At 42.3% G+C, this 16,328-nt stretch overlaps 1 protein-coding gene across 1 annotated transcript; it reads left to right on the top strand.

Moving 5' to 3' along the window:
- The first annotated feature begins 10,298 nt into the window (after positions 1-10,298).
- LOC147838089 (uncharacterized) lies at positions 10,299-13,127 on the top strand. The gene is made up of 2 exons (XM_087310227.1): positions 10,299-12,056; positions 12,105-13,127. Exons 1-2 carry the CDS (start codon positions 10,970-10,972, stop codon positions 13,034-13,036), a joined length of 2,019 nt encoding a protein of 672 aa, XP_087166353.1. The 5' UTR covers positions 10,299-10,969; the 3' UTR covers positions 13,037-13,127.
- Positions 13,128-16,328: the final 3,201 nt, after the last annotated feature.

Raw genomic sequence — 16,328 nt, forward strand, 5'->3', positions numbered from 1 at the left:
TACGTGGAGTTTTCTCGTGTTGGCATGGGTTTCCTCCGGGTGCTCCAGTTTCCCCCACAGTCCAACCACATGCGATATAGGTGAACTGATAAACTAAATTGGCTGTGGTGTATGAGTGGGAATGAGTGTGTTTGGATGTTTCCTAGTACTGGGTTGCAGCTAAAAGGGCATCCACTGTGTAAAACACATGCTGGATAAGTTGGCGGTTCATTCCGCTGTGGCGACCACTGATGAATGGAAGGACTAAGCCGAAGAAAAATGAATGAATGAATGAAACACAAGCAGACAAAACAGATGCATTAGAACATATTACCAGCTAACAGGGAACATTTTCATAATATTTCATAACGTTTCTTATAAGTTGTGTAAATGTTAGCATGTAACCATATTAAAAACTGTTTAGACTGCAGTCTTGTATCAATGTCTTTTGAATGTTCCCATAATGTTGATAGAAAATTGTACTTAGAACATTCTTGTAATGTGGGAGGAATGTTCTGATAATGTTTTAAATGACATTCTGAGAGCATTAATATATCATGAGACTAAAAAGTCATGAAAATCATTTAAATAATGTTATTATATTCCAAAAGAAATAACATTGTCCAAAATCTGGACATTTAAAGCATTCAAAAAATAGCATTATTTAACTCAATGGGAATGTTAAATGAACATTTTTAATACCTAACACTATGGGCCCTATCATACACCGGGCGCAGTGTGGCACAAGGCGCGGCGCAATACTTGTTTGGTAGTTTCAGCTTGGCGCAAGAGTCGTTTTGAGGCGTTGCGCTACACTACGCTGTTTAAATAGAAAATGCATTAGCGCTCATATGTGCGCCCATAGGCGTTCTGGTCTAAAAAGGGAGGCGTTCTGAGGCGGACCGCTGGCGCGTCGCTATTTAAAGAAACTAAAACAGATTTTTCATTAGACCAAAACAAACCCGGTCTAAACTCCAGCACAGAGTTGCGCCTCACTTACGCACTGCTTAATACGCACAAGAGAGCAATAGGCAAATATCTTTACATATGAAAAATGTAAATATTAAGGATATATATAGGATATAATAAGAATAGATATAGGATATAAATATAAAGGATTAAAATATTACAAAACATATTATTTTCTAGCCTACATAAATATGAAAAATCACTGCTTTTATGTCTTCTTCATCTCGGGGGGCTTTTTCAGTTCATTCATAACAATTTGCTTTTGTATAATGTTATTATTATTAGCAGTATTATTTATTATATCCATATGTATATTTTTTTATTCAAAAACAAGCTTAGATTTGTCCACCTGTCAGGTTTTAGACCATATGGGGCACAGCATGTGTTTTAGGATATAACTCAGGTTTTTGAACACACTTCGTTATTGTTGTTCACTTATTCGTTTGCTGGAAATTAGAACTGAATTTAGAAATAGTTTTGAAACGAATATTTGAGCTTAACAAATGCAATTATTTATTTATAGACTAATTGATGTCTGTGCGTAAAGGTTTCCCTATCCAAGAGCCAAAGTGAAAGTGATCCATTATCTCTCATTCTCACGCAGTAGATGCTCTGTTTAACTGTTTTCTGTTAAAAAAAAAAACTGTTAACTGTTTACTGTTTGCAAGTGAAATGCTCAGTTTTTCCACTTACTTTGCGTCCTGTAAATAGCGAATGCGCTTATGGCGCAACGCAGCTGGCTCTTAAAGGGAATGGGAGATGAGACACTCATTGGTTTATTCTCAAAACACACCTATAACTCATTAAGAAAATAAACTCAACCCTTTTAGACCATGCGCCATAGCGCAAAGCGGAAAAATGCGTTCTGACACGCCCTGAAAGTGTTTGCGCCCTGCGTTTTGCGCTCTGCGCATGGACCGTCAAAACAGAGCCCTATGTCTTAACTACACCTGATGCAACGTGAAACTGTGACACATGATAAAAGCTATCCTTTCCATATTATACTCACACTGTCTATTTTAGAAACAGTTTCTATTTCTGCGATGCAGCGGCTGAACAACAGCATAAACTATAATGACAATGATCGCCTTAGGTACTGATTATGTGCTTTATGCACTGTTAAATGCTACCAATGCAAATTTGAATACAATTTTACATGATATTTTTTTGCCATACTGAAAGCAGAAACAGATGGTTCACCTTAGATATTGAAAATAACTAGCAAGTATTGAAAACAACATAGGCTCATCCTGAAAATGAAGCCCTATTTACATTTCTGGAGACCGCGAATTATGTAGCCAGAGGAATGTTTGTTTTTAAAACGAACGCTAGGGGAGGCATGACACTGTTCCTTTATACCAGCTGACCGCTTACCTCAGTATGGACTGCTTTTCCACTGTTGCCAGTTTGCTCAGTGGCTCGCCATGTACGTCGGCGGACTTGAACCACAGCGAGGAGTTAACTGTGATGACAAGATTCAAGTCCAGTGAATAACGGCGGCAAAAAGTAGGTAAGACAAAAACAGAAGCCAAAAAATACATCAAACAAGTAAATAACGGGGTAAGAATGTGGTAAAATCTGAAAACATGGTAAAAATCTGTCAAGGGCTTTTCTTTTTCTGGATTGCTTTTGAAGACACTATCGATTGGGTTGTGAAGAATGAGGGTGGGCCAGTCGATCAGTCAGTCAGTCGACAGCCACCTCTGGTGGATTTATGCGAGAACAGCATGCCTAAATGGCACTCGCGAGAGAAATTTGAGATCTCAAAAAGCATACACAGCAGCCTCTGGTGGATTCATGAAAAAAACATACCTCCTGGGATGTAATTGCCACTCAATTGGAAATGTATACAGGGGTACATTTTCAGAATGAGCCTTGGTTGTTTGAAAATCAACATAAGAACTGTGGCATCAGTCATCAGCATGTACTTTTAATAATGTTAAAGAGCTTTAACGTATATTAATAAGGTTACATAACTTATTTAATTTTAAGTGCAGTGCTCTATTCTGCACTTATGAATGGCTTAAGTATTCATATTTTTCAGTCATGTCAAATCTGGTGCAGACAGACAATTTGCTAGTCACCTGATTCCTGTCGGATTGCATGTTGTTAGGACTAATTTAGTAAAATTGCTAGCTTGGTTAAGTGGAAGCAAGGCCTATAAGCCATACATTGTTGGAGTTGCTCTTCAGTATTTTGACTTTCAGCAGTGACATTTACACAGTGGTGAATAGAGTACTGAAAAGACATACTTAAAGGGCCATGAAACCCCATCGTTTCAGCAGGGTGTTTTCACACCTCTACTTTGGAAAAAGTCAGAAAAGTGGGCGTGTCCAGCTCTGTTTAGGGGGAGTGTCAGAGGAACTAAAATGGGAGGGTGTGGGAGTGTCTATTTGGGCTCGCGTGAGTTTCAGAGTCAAAATAAACACACAGGAGAAAGTGATGGTGTTTAACCTACATGGACATCTGTAGTCGAATTATTTGCCAAATTATTAAATGTTGGACTTTAACAGCAGTTTGGCTCTTTCATTCAGGGAATTCATTCATGCCCCTCGCGAAAAATGAGATATTTGATTTGAGGAACTGCTCTAAGCGTGTATTTTTCATGCAATGTTTGATACCGCACGGCGAATGAGAGAAAAAAAAACCTCCGCATTTCCCGGAAACTTAGATGCACACGGCAGGTTGCGTCAGAAAACCAAAAGTTTGGTTGTGGTGCTAACATGTTTACGCTCGGTGCAATAGTTAACTTAGTTCGATATGAACAAACTGAATAAACAAAGAGCACTGGTTGCTCACTTACCAAATCTGTAGAGACAGGACAATCACCAGCAACTAGAGCTGCGTCTTTATTTAAAGGAGCCTACAAGCGAATCCGGATCTCAGCGTTTGCAGATGAGAACAGCTCTCAGGTAAACAATAATTCTCCTTAGACATGTAAGTTATTGTTGTCGAGCGTCGTGTACACTGTTAATCCACACGTGACTCCAGATGAGCTCTCACAGAGAGAAAATGAAAACAAAACTTAACGGCAGCAAACTATAAAAGCAACACTTCACGCTTGTTTTGCCAACACAACGTGGCGTCTCTGTCGTGTAAACACGGTGACACTAATGAATATTAATGAAGTTGCACAATAGAGCGCGCTGATTGGTTTGAACCAAGCCTTACTCATGCATTAATGCATCACACTGTAAGACGTAATAAGACACACTCTGGCACAGGCGCCCAGTCTGCACGCTGGAATACAGGCTATTATGTCATGACCGTGACGCAGCTTCAAAAATTCGTTTCAAACCGGAAGTACGAATTTACTTGAAATAACGCTAAAACAACCAATTTATACTTTTTAGTGAAATATAGGTGTCCTAATAGTGTTTTTAGCAGTGTGGGACACATATACGACTGTCAACAGCTCAAAAAATGTGTTTTGGTGTTTCGTGACCCTTTAAGTAAAAGTACCATTACTTGCCTAAAAATGTAGTGCAAGTAGAGTAAAAGTATCTGTTTTAGATATTACTCAAAGTATGAGTAAAAAGTAGACCTTTCAAAAGTACTCAAGAGTAGTGAGTATTACGCTGTTAAAAGCTGATGCTTTTACATCTAATTTGTGGATGTGTTTAAACGTAATATTCTGTAATATTCACACAACATCATAAGACGTAAACATTAGGTTTGATTATTAGGTTTTGATGACTTCAGGTGACCAAAATTTAACGTCTAGCCAGCATCTAAGAACAACGTTATTTTGATGTCCAATAAAGACGTGAAATGACGTTGATATTTGGATGATTTTAGGTGGTTAGAAAGTGACCAAAATCCATGTCGAACTAACATCTTAAACTAACATCATATTGCAAGCAAAATCCAACGTTTGATAGACGTCATAGTGGTAACATCCACACACGGTCAAGATGTAACATTATTAGACATTGATATTTGGTTGGTTTTAGGTTGAACGTTAGACACTGACCGCCTGATGTTAAGTTCTAAAGTCAAACTGATTTTCATTTCCAAACAAAATACAACATCCCCACGACGTCAGGGTACAACTTCAATCTGATGCAGGGCTTTACATTACCACCTGAGACATGAGAGGATCATCACTCGCGCTAACAGCTGAGGTGATGCGCGCAACTGTTTATAACGCGTGCGCACTCCCGTTTCCTGTTGTGAAGCAACTGTGTCTAGAAACACAACTGATGCGATCGATTCTCTTTCAAATAGACTGAACAAAAAGTGATGAACATGCACCTACAGGCTACAGTCTTGCTGCTTTCAAGAGTTCCAGAGTTGACTTATTGTAAGCAGCGCCAGTTGCTTTCAGTTTAACTTTGAAAAGATAATTTATGGGTCTATCATTAACCATGCGTGTGTGATCATCCTTTCATTATCACACAGTATGTTTTTATCTGCTTTCTTTTGCATTAATATGGTTTAATTATCTTTTTTTTTACAATAACATTGCTTTAATGGGAGAATAACTCCCCATTTATGTGTAGTTAACTGTTGATCTGGGACCTTTAGCCAGGACACATGACTGTGTATATGTTTTGTTAAATAAAAAGTATAGTATTCAGCTATATTTTGCATGTTTTCACACATTTAAAATTTGTAGCTAAGAAATAATTAACTGTTTATGTATGGTGTGGTCAGAGAAAAATTTGATTAAATCCTTCCATTTTAGTCTCTGAAAATTATAAAAAAAACTAATTGTAATATATGAAACCCTGACCCATTTGCTCATGATTATTGAGCAAGCTCATACACGACACAAAAAGTGAAATGAATGAGGAGGCATGTAGAGATAATGCAAACTCTAAATCAAGTCATTTTAGCATGTCAAAGTCATATTTATTTGTGTAAAATATATTTCCCAACAATAAAATTGTGGCTAGTGAAAATGGCGAGTGGCTAGTAATGTTGGAAAACAACTAGCCACAGTGGCTGGTGGTCAAAAAAGTTAATGTTAAGCCCTGATCTGATGTTATGTTGACGTCTTGTGCCTGCTGAGTGTTTAAGGCCATTTCGGTCATCATACAGTAAACATCAGTCATCTTCTCAACAGCGACATGCATCTAAACACATTTATTGCGTGTAAAGATTTTGGACATCTTCTTGTACACTTTTAATGCTTGAAAACAGTCTTGAGGTAGTTCGTTATGATCAGATTTACCTTCTGTTTGTGATTTGATTGGACAGGAATCACAGGACTGATTTTTATAATCTCCATAGACAAGAAATAATAAAGTAGTGACTGCAGGTTGAAGTTAAGTAGTGGAGTAAAAGTACTGACACTGCACTAAAAACGTACTCAAGGGCAAGAAAAAGTACACATTTATAAAACTAATTAGTACATTACAATTCCAGAGAAAGACTACTTAATTACTGTAATTTGAGTGCTTGTAATTAGTTACTTTACACCATTGCATTTACATTGCATCCCACTGAACTGAATGAAACTAAACTTCAAAACTGGAATGAAGCTTAATCTATAGCCCCTTTCACACATACAGACCTTTCAGGAAAATTACCGGCAATTTTCCGCAAAGGTTGTATGTGTGAACAGGCCCTTTTTGAAAATACTGGTAAATTCGTTCCGGCTATTTTTCGGAAAGAGAAGTTGTAACATTACCGGTAATTTGCCGGAATGCTGCGCTGTGTGAATGCAGAAGGAAGATTGCCGGAAAGAGCGCGTACACGTTTAGAATGTGCTGACGTGAAACGTCTACTTTAGCCAATCAGAACAGTCAGACGCATTCACGTGCGCGCGGTTTATGAGAATAAAAGCCTTTGAATATTTTTCCAGACACATTTAGCTGCTAGATGTTAGTCAGATGACGTTTCTATGTTCCTTCTTAATGCTAACTGTGTGAATAATTATCGATAAAATGTTTATGATATTCCGTTGTTTGTTTACCTTCAAGCTTTGCGTGTGCCCGTGAGCTCCCATAGCGCCAGCACACACACATATCATGAACATCTCGACATGCGAAAGTGTTCCTCTATATGTTTTCATTGGAGTTGTACTCAATACTGATCCATCCAAAGAGTTTGTAATGTAGTCAAATGTTTACAAACACAAGCGCAGCCGTTTAGAGGTCATTTCTGGTTAATGAAGTCAGAATTTACCTGCATTTTGGGATGGATGTGTGAATGCTCTTTTCCGTAAAAATTCCATAACGTCCTCGCCTATGTGAAAAGCGCTTATTTAAATACACCGGTAAAGTCGTTCCGGAAATTTTCCGGATATTTAACGGCATCACTGTGTGAAAGGGGCTATTGTAAAAGCGCTATGAATTGAATTGTATCTCAAAATATCATGTTTACAGTGTACTATTAAATCCCTAAATGTGTTCCCTTAAGGGAGGATCACCTGAGTGAACCATGACTAATACTGAACAGCAATTCCAGCGGTTGGCAAAGCTAAAAATACTATGCTCAGATGTGCTCCAGATTGTGTGTTTGCGTGATGTAATGTTGTGTGTGTGCTTGTGGTGTTGTGTCTGCTGAGTAACACAGGTCCGTCAGCTCCAGCTGTAGGAGTTCTGAGTCAGGAGGATGTGAAGCAGACGGACAGAAACACCACCCGCGCCAAATCAGCTCCTCTAAATCAACAATCAGCAGGGAAGAGCCTGGAGAATCCAGCTTTGCTTCGGGATTTATTGGCCTCTTGGGAACGAGATTCTTACTAGAAGTTTTTATAGTTCTGAAAATTGGTTAAAGATTCAGTTTGAATGAAGCGCATCGTATGCTGATGAATTAATCACTTTCATCAATGCTGAAAAAGAGAATCCATTATTAAAAACTTTAAACACATTAAACTCTGACTGACATTACAAAGAGCGGCTTTGGAATATTTCATCTCCATATTATCAGTCTTTAACAGGCCTAGTGATGTTTAACAGAGCATGGAACTTTTTTCACAGTATTTTCTATTATATGTTTTTTTTTCTGGTCCTATTTCTTTTAGTTTGGCTGGAATGAAAAAAATGTTTTTCAGATTAGCTACAGAACAAACCAATGTTGTACAATGACTTGGCTAATAAACATACCTTGCATAATTAACACAATTAACCTACACTACCTGACAAAAGTCTTGTCGCCTATCCAAGTTTTTTTGGAACAACAAATATAATAACTTGACTTCCAGTTGATCATTTGGTATAAGAAGTGGCTCATATGAAAGGCAAAGGCCTCTAGATTACACTTGTTTTACCAAAATAAAATATGATCATGCCTTGATTTTTAATTATTTTATTAGGACAGTAAGGTCTGACTGTGCTTAGACTAAAGTCTTATCCCTTAACAGAAATAATGTACAGTATAGAATATAAAGTCATGCTGCAGTGGAACAAGAATTAATATTGTGTATGACTCTAATGAGCTTGGAGGACTGCATCCATACATCTCTGCAATGACTCAAATCACTTATTAATAAAGTCATCTGAAATGGCAAAGAAAGAGTTCTTGCAGGACTCCCAGAGTTCATCAAGATTCTTTGGATTCATCTTCAATGCCTCCTTCATCTTACCCCAGACATGCTCAATAACGTTCAGACTAGGTGACTGGGCTGGCCAATCCTGGAGCACCTTGACTTTCTTTGCTTTCAGGAGCTTTGATGTGGAGGCTGAAGTATGAGAAGGAGCGCTATCCTGCTGAAGAATTTTCCCTCTCCTGTGGTTTGTAATGTAATGTCTTGATACCTCAGGCTGTTGATGTTGCCATCCACTCTGCAGATCTCTCGCACACCCCTATACTGAATGTAACCCCAAACCATGATTTTTCCTTCACCAAACTTGACTGGTTTCTGTGAGAATCTTAAGCCTATGCTGGTTTTAATAGGCCTTCAGTATTTTTAATGATTGGGATGCAGTTTAACAGATGATTTATCAGAAAAATCGACCTTCTGCCACTTTTCCAAATGATCAACTGGAAGTCAAGTTATTATTTGTTACTCTTACAACTGGGATCGACAACAAGACTTATGTCAGGTAGTGTAGTTAAAAGGCCACTTTAAGCTGAACACCATTATCTTCCAAAAATAACTAGCAAAATATTATGTCACGATGACAAAGACAAACAAAAAATAGTTTATTGAAAATGTTATTGGAAATCGATTATTGTATCCATCGCTTAAAAAAGTGTTAGCCACCTGGCAACTATCTAGAATGCCATAACAACCTATAGCAACCACAATTATGTGTATTATTATTATTGTCATTATTAATATTATTATTATATTATTATTAGCAGTAGTAGTAGTAGTGTCATCAGTGGTGTAAAGTAACAAACTACAAATACTCAAACTACTGTAATTGAGTAGTTTTTCTCAGGAATTGTTATTTACTAAGTGGTTTTATAAATGTGTACTTTTACTTTCCCTTGAGTACATTTTTAGTGCTGTATCGGTACTTTTACTCCACTGCTTTCATTTAACCTGCAGTCACTACTTTATTTGTTCTTGTCTATGGGGATTAGAAAAATCTGTCTTGCAAGTCCAAATCAAATCACACATTGAAGGTAAATCGCCTCATAATGAACAACTTCAAGACATGGGCTATTTATAAATGCAGCAAACTGTTTGGAAGCATTTAAATGGTCCAAGAAGATGTCCGAAATCTTTACACGCATGGACCCAGAGACTGTTCAGATGCATGTCACTGATGAGAAAATGACGGATGTTTACTGTATGAAGACCAAAATGGCCTTAAACACCCAGCAGGCTTAAGACGTCAACATGACATCAGATTGACCTTAACGTCATGAGGACGTTGCGTTTTGTTTGGAAATGAAAATCCCAGAGGACGTCAGAACTCAACGTCAGGCCAACATCAATGTCCAACTTCCAACCTAAAATCAACCAAATATCAACATCTAATGATGTTACTGCTTGATATTGTGTTTACGTTACCATGGCATTTATCAGATGTTGGATTTTGGTTGCCATACCTGACGTATAAATGTCAGTTTTTGACATCAATATGACGTTGTTTTAAGATGTTGGCTCAATGTTGGATTTGTGGTACTTTCCAACACAACCTGAAATCAACCAAATATCAACGTCATTTGACGTCGTTACATCAAATAATGTTGTCCTAGACATTTAATGTTGGTCACCTGATGTCACGACCTAAATCTAACCAAATAAAAACGTCTTATAATGTTGTGTGCCTGCTGGCCAATAATTAATGCACTACAGAATGTTACTGTCAGGGTTCTGCCACTCTGATCTTGTAAATTCTTGTTTTGGTGGCAGATCTCTGACACTACTCGTGTCTGGTCCTGTTTCTGTGTCTGTGTGCGCGCGCGCCGTCGTGGGTGTACGCAGAGTGTGCGCGCTCCTGCTTGACGCGGCCGCGTGCGCGCTCTGCGTCCCTCAGACGCGTGCGCTCTTGTACTCGTGTTTGTGTTTTCGTCTGTCAGCAGCATGGTGTTTCATTCCCAGCGTCTCAGTCTTGTTGGTTTCGGTTTTGGTCGGCGCTGGGATGAAGCATGCATGCTGCATATGTGAGCGCATGGTGAGTTTTCATTCATCGTGTGCTCGTGTCTTGCGTCTTTTGTCAAAGCACGTGGCTCGGTGTTTACATTGTGGTCACGTGCTTTTGTCGTGTGCTTCAGTGTTGTGCTATGTGAGCGCATGGCTTGTATTGTCTCTCTGTGTCATGCGCTCTCCCGTCTATTGTCTAGTCCCACCCTCCTTGTCAACCTATTATTAGTTAATTGTGTTCACCTGTGTGTCAATTTACTTTTTTGCTTTATAATCCCCCTCATGTTTTCAGTCCTTTGCGAGTTCGTTGTCTACACTCCCCGTGTTCCTGATCCAGTCTTGCCTTGTTCGTGTTGAGCCAAGTTTGTGTGTTTTGTTAATGTTTTCCCCCTCGGGGTAGTTTTGTTTTGCTTTTTATTTTTATTTTTATTAATAAATACCCATTGTTTCTTTGCACTTGAGTCCTCGCTCCTTTTCCCCACCACGACCGTGACAGTACGAACTCGCCATAACAGAGGACTCAGCAGAAATATGGGTATCTTCCTTTTCCCATCTCCCAGTTCACGTCCCTCTGCATGCCAGCAGAAGGAACGTTTGGGCAAACTCTTTGGTCTTCATCAAGGGGAATCTTCAGTCAAGGAGTTTGCCTACCAGTTTGTCTACGCAGCAGAGGGGCTTGAGTTTACCACCACAGCACTGAAGGAGGCTTTCAATGCTGGACTCAACAGCCCCCTTCAGGCCTGGGAGATGGGGATGCTGGGGATACTGTCATTCTGGCAGTTTGTGAGCTATTTGTACCACAGCCAGGGAGACGGTGGCCTGCCTCCCCTTGGCCCACCGCCAATCCCGCTCACAGACTGCCAAATCCCCAGTCCTCCGATGACCCACCAACGGAGACGGAGGAGGAGGAAGAACGGGCCCTCCTCACCTGTCACCCACCTAGAGGTGACTGAACCCACTGCAGCCCATCCAGCAACCACCCTGGCGGCAGCAACATCCCTCGAGGTGCCCGAAACAGACACTGCAACACTGTCAGAGGTAGTGGAGTGCCCAGCAGTGTCTGAAGAGGTGGCCAGCTTCCCGCCACCAAAAATAAGGAAGCGTAGGAGGAGAAAGGGCTCCTCCACCATACTGGCTCCAGCCCCTGAGCGCCCTCCAGTGTCGGCTCCAGCCCCTGAGCGCCCTCCAGTGTCGGCTCCAGCCCCTGAGCGCCCTCCAGTGTCGGCTCCAGCCCCTGAGCGCCCTCCAGTGTCGGCTCCAGCCCCAGAGCGCCCTCCAGTGTCGGCTCCAGCCCCAGAGCGCCCTCCAGTGTCGGCTCCAGCCCCAGAGCGCCCTCCAGTGTCGGCTCCAGCCCCAGAGCGCCCTCCAGTGTCGGCTCCAGCCCCAGAGCGCCCTCCAGTGTCGGCTCCAGCCCCAGAGCGCCCTCCAGTGTCGGCTCCAGCCCCAGAGCGCCCTCCAGTGTCGGCTCCAGCCCCAGAGCGCCCTCCAGTGTCGGCTCCAGCCCCAGAGCGCAGCTCAGTGCCGGTCCCAGTCCGGCTCCTTGCCCTGCCGGCGCCATCCAGACGTCTTGCCCTGCCGGCTTCAGCCCGGCTCCTTGCCCTGCCGGCATCACCCAGACGTCTTTCCCTGCCGGCACCACCCAGACGTCTAGCCCTGCCGGCACCAGCCCGGCTCCTTGCCCTGCCGGCGCCACCCAGACGCCTTGCCCTGCCGGCGCCACCCAGACGCCTTGCCCTGCCGGCGCCACCCAGACGTCTTGCCCTGCAGGCGCCACCCAGACGTCTCGCCCTGCCGGCGCCACTCAGACGTCTCGCCCAGCCGGCCCCAGCCCGGCCCCTTGCTCTGCCGGCGCCACCCAGACGTCTCGCCCTGCCGGCGCCACACAGACGTCTCGCCCTGCCGGCGCCACCCAGACGTCTCGCCCTGCCGGCGCCACCCAGACGTCTCGCCCTGCCGGCGCCACTCAGACGTCTCGCCCAGCTAGCCCCAGCTCGGCGCCCTGCCCTGCCGGCCCCATCCAGACGTCTCGTCCTGCCGGTCCCAGCCCGGCGCCTTGCCCTGCTGGCTCCCCTTTGGTCTCCTGCCCTGCCGGCTCCCCTCTGGTCTCCTGCCCTGCCGGCTCCCCTCTGGTCTCCTGCCCTGCCGGCTCCCCTCTGGTCTCCTGCCCTGCCGGCTCCCCTCTGGTCTCCTGCCCTGCCGGCTCCCCTCTGGTCTCCTGCCCTGCCGGCTCCCCTCTGGTCTCCTGCCCTGCCGGCTCCCCTCTGGTCTCCAGCCCAGCCGGCTCCCCACAGGCCTCCAGCCCAGCCGGCTCCCCACCGACCTCCTGCCTTGTCTCCCCTGATAGACTCTCCCTGGGTTGTCCCTCCTGCTCCTACCTGGTGTTCCCTCCCTGCACCCTGGACGGACCCTCCGGCTCCACCCTGGCTCCCTGCCGGGGCCCCCGACCCACTGAATCCACCCTGGACTGTCCCTCCTGATCCTCCCTGGTCTTGCCCTCCCATCCCTCCCTTGTTTGTCTTGTTGGGTCTGGCTTGGCTTCCCTCCCTCCCTCCCTTCATGTCGTCTTGCCTGTTCACCTCCCTGTCTTGTGTCTGTTGATGTTGCCTGTTTTGTTGTCTTGTGGTGTTTCTTGTCTGTCTTGTACCTTGTTCGATGTTCCCTTTAGGGACGCCAGGTGGCGTCCCTTTTGGGGGGGGGTAGTGTCAGGGTTCTGCCACTCTGATCTTGTAAATTCTTGTTTTGGTGGCAGATCTCTGACACTACTCGTGTCTGGTCCTGTTTCTGTGTCTGCGTGCGCTCTTGTACTCGTGTTTGTGTTTTCGTCTGTCAGCAGCATGGTGTTTCATTCCCAGCGTCTCAGTCTTGTTGGTTTCGGTTTTGGTCGGCGCTGGGATGAAGCATGCATGCTGCATATGTGAGCGCATGGTGAGTTTTCATTCATCGTGTGCTCGTGTCTTGCGTCTTTTGTCAAAGCACGTGGCTCGGTGTTTACATTGTGGTCACGTGCTTTTGTCGTGTGCTTCAGTGTTGTGCTATGTGAGCGCATGGCTTGTATTGTCTCTCTGTGTCATGCGCTCTCCCGTCTATTGTCTAGTCCCACCCTCCTTGTCAACCTATTATTAGTTAATTGTGTTCACCTGTGTGTCAATTTACTTTTTTGCTTTATAATCCCCCTCATGTTTTCAGTCCTTTGCGAGTTCGTTGTCTACACTCCCCGTGTTCCTGATCCAGTCTTGCCTTGTTCGTGTTGAGCCAAGTTTGTGTGTTTTGTTAATGTTTTCCCCCTCGGGGTAGTTTTGTTTTGCTTTTTATTTTTATTTTTATTAATAAATACCCATTGTTTCTTTGCACTTGAGTCCTCGCTCCTTTTCCCCACCACGACCGTGACAGTTACGTTTTCACACATTCATCAGCTTTTAACAGCGTAATACTCGCTACTCTTTAGTACTTTTGAAAGGTCTACTTTTTACTCATACTTTGAGTAATATTTAAAACAAATACTTTTACTCTACTTGCACTGTATTTTTAGGCAAGTACTTTTACTTGAGTATGATTTTTCAGTACTCTTTCCACCACTTATTGTCATACAAAGATTAAAAATCACATACTTCCCATTAAAATGTTAAAAGTGTAAAAGTGTGTTTTCCTACATGTGTGAAAGTGTTGCTCATCAGCGTTCAGGAGCTGTCAAGTGTAAAATGGAAACTGCACTGCGCAAGTTCTGGGAATGTTTCAACAGCCCCAAGAAAGGAATGATATCTGGAGAAAGGTGATGATAATAGTAACATTATAGCGCACTTCGGGGACTTTTGAACATTGAGAATGAATGAGCCAAGCAATTCATTCTTCTCCAGCTCTGTTTTTTCCATTTGACTCACTCTTTTCCTGTCTCTCTCTCTCCCTTCATGCCTGCGGGGGTCATTTCTGATCTCGCATCACTTGGCAAGCATCCGCTTTGGATGATCGTTCCTTAATATGGGGAAAACTCTTTTGCACAACACCTGATTCACTCATACCAGTGCTTTGCACAATTAGCTCCAATCAAATCAGCTCAATTGTGAAATCAACAGGCCTTTTCATGTGCGATTACATTTCTGTATCCGCCGACGGACGCTTGAATGGTGAATTACTGAATTTGTTGCCTGAAAGCATCTCTGGGATGTGAGATTTCAGCTGTTGAGGCAGAAAAGAGGCCAGACGCACTCGCTGTGAGATAACGTCAAGCTCCACTCCACTAGTCTGTGCCTGCAGCTGATATACGGGCGAGTTATCTGATCACTTCTGAGGTCTGGTAAACTGCGAATGTTTAGTGAACCTCGCAGACATGCTGCCAAATGAACAGAAAAGATCACAGTGAAAACTTCGCTATGAAGCTAAGTTCATTCCAAATGGGACTTTTCAAATAATCATTTATCTTCTCAAACAGGAATATAACCAAACATTCAAACCAAACACCAAAGGCCTGCCAAACTAGAACATCTTAACAATCATCTAGTAATAACACACCATAGCAACAACCTAAGGAACCGTTGGAACCACTTAACAACATCCCAGTGACAATGGTGAACACCTCCTACATAATATCAATGAGACACACATCACATCAGAACACCCTAGCAACTACTCGGCAGCTACCTCGAAAATCCAGACAACCTCATTGAAACAATCTAGCAACCACTTAAATCCCCAATGACACGCTAACACCAAGACCTAGTATGATTGCAACACCTTAGTGACGACAGTGAACATCTCCCACGTAATGTCAATGGCATAACAAGGATCTACCTATCTATCTACCTGCCTACCTACCTCCATTTAAATCTCTTTGGTGCCTTCTAGAAATATTCAATCTGAAAACTCAAGAATTGTGTTGTTTCAGCTTATTTAAAATAAGTAGTTTGACAGCAAACATGATTTTTGGAGTCTTTCTAATGGCATGGATGAACATCCTAATACATTACAGTTTTTCTCAGTCACTTTAGTGCGTTTCTCACAACATTATTTACATTTACACAACAATTAATGCATTTCTCAAAACAATTAGTTCAAACTGCAAAACTTAGTCGATAACCTGCAAAAGCTCATCACTTGCTCAAAATGGAGAGCTCATTCGGTCCCACTTTATATTGAGTGTCCTTAACTACTATGTACTTACATCAAAAAATAAATACAATGTTCTTACTGTGTTTATAATGTATTTGAGAACACCTGTGGTGCTTTTTAGTTGGAATAGAGGTTTGGTTATGGACAGGTTTAGTGGCATGGGTGGGTTTAGGTGTAAGGGATGGTCAACAGTGTATTTACAAATGTTATTACAAAAGTTAATTACAGATGTAATTACATGCATGTATTTACAGTTTTTCTCAGTCGCTTTGGTACATTTCTCACAACACTATTTACATTTGCACAACAGTTAATGCATTTCTCAAAACAATTAGTAATTTGTGCACATCCTAGTAGCAGTTTTTTCATTCTTTTCAACAAATTGCAGATGCTTTTGGACATGCGTCAATTGCTTTCATACAACTCTCTGCTGTTTATAACATTATCATTTGCCTCTGTCATGTCAGTCAAAATGAACTAAACTTGTAAATGCTGAATAGTCACTCCATATAAACTAATAGTCCTCATTTCATTACTTGAGTCATTACATACAAAAATGGTGAACTAGTTGTCAAAATATGTCAAACAAATTTTATAAAACAAATTTAAATCTTTATTTTCCTGAAAATGTCTTTAAAATTGAACAATTTGATGAATGATTTACAGACCTGTGTATGTTGTAGGCTCAGTTCCAATATGTACTGCAATATTGTGTACAGTTACTACCTAAAGGGAGTTTATGTTTGTTGGAAATAAGGGTGTGTTTATTCTTTTGCACAATGCTGTG

The sequence above is a fragment of the Danio rerio genome, chromosome 24 (genome assembly GCF_052040795.2).
Source record: "Danio rerio strain M-AB ecotype USA chromosome 24, GRCz13ab, whole genome shotgun sequence".
In the NCBI taxonomy this organism is placed as follows: domain Eukaryota; kingdom Metazoa; phylum Chordata; class Actinopteri; order Cypriniformes; family Danionidae; genus Danio; species Danio rerio.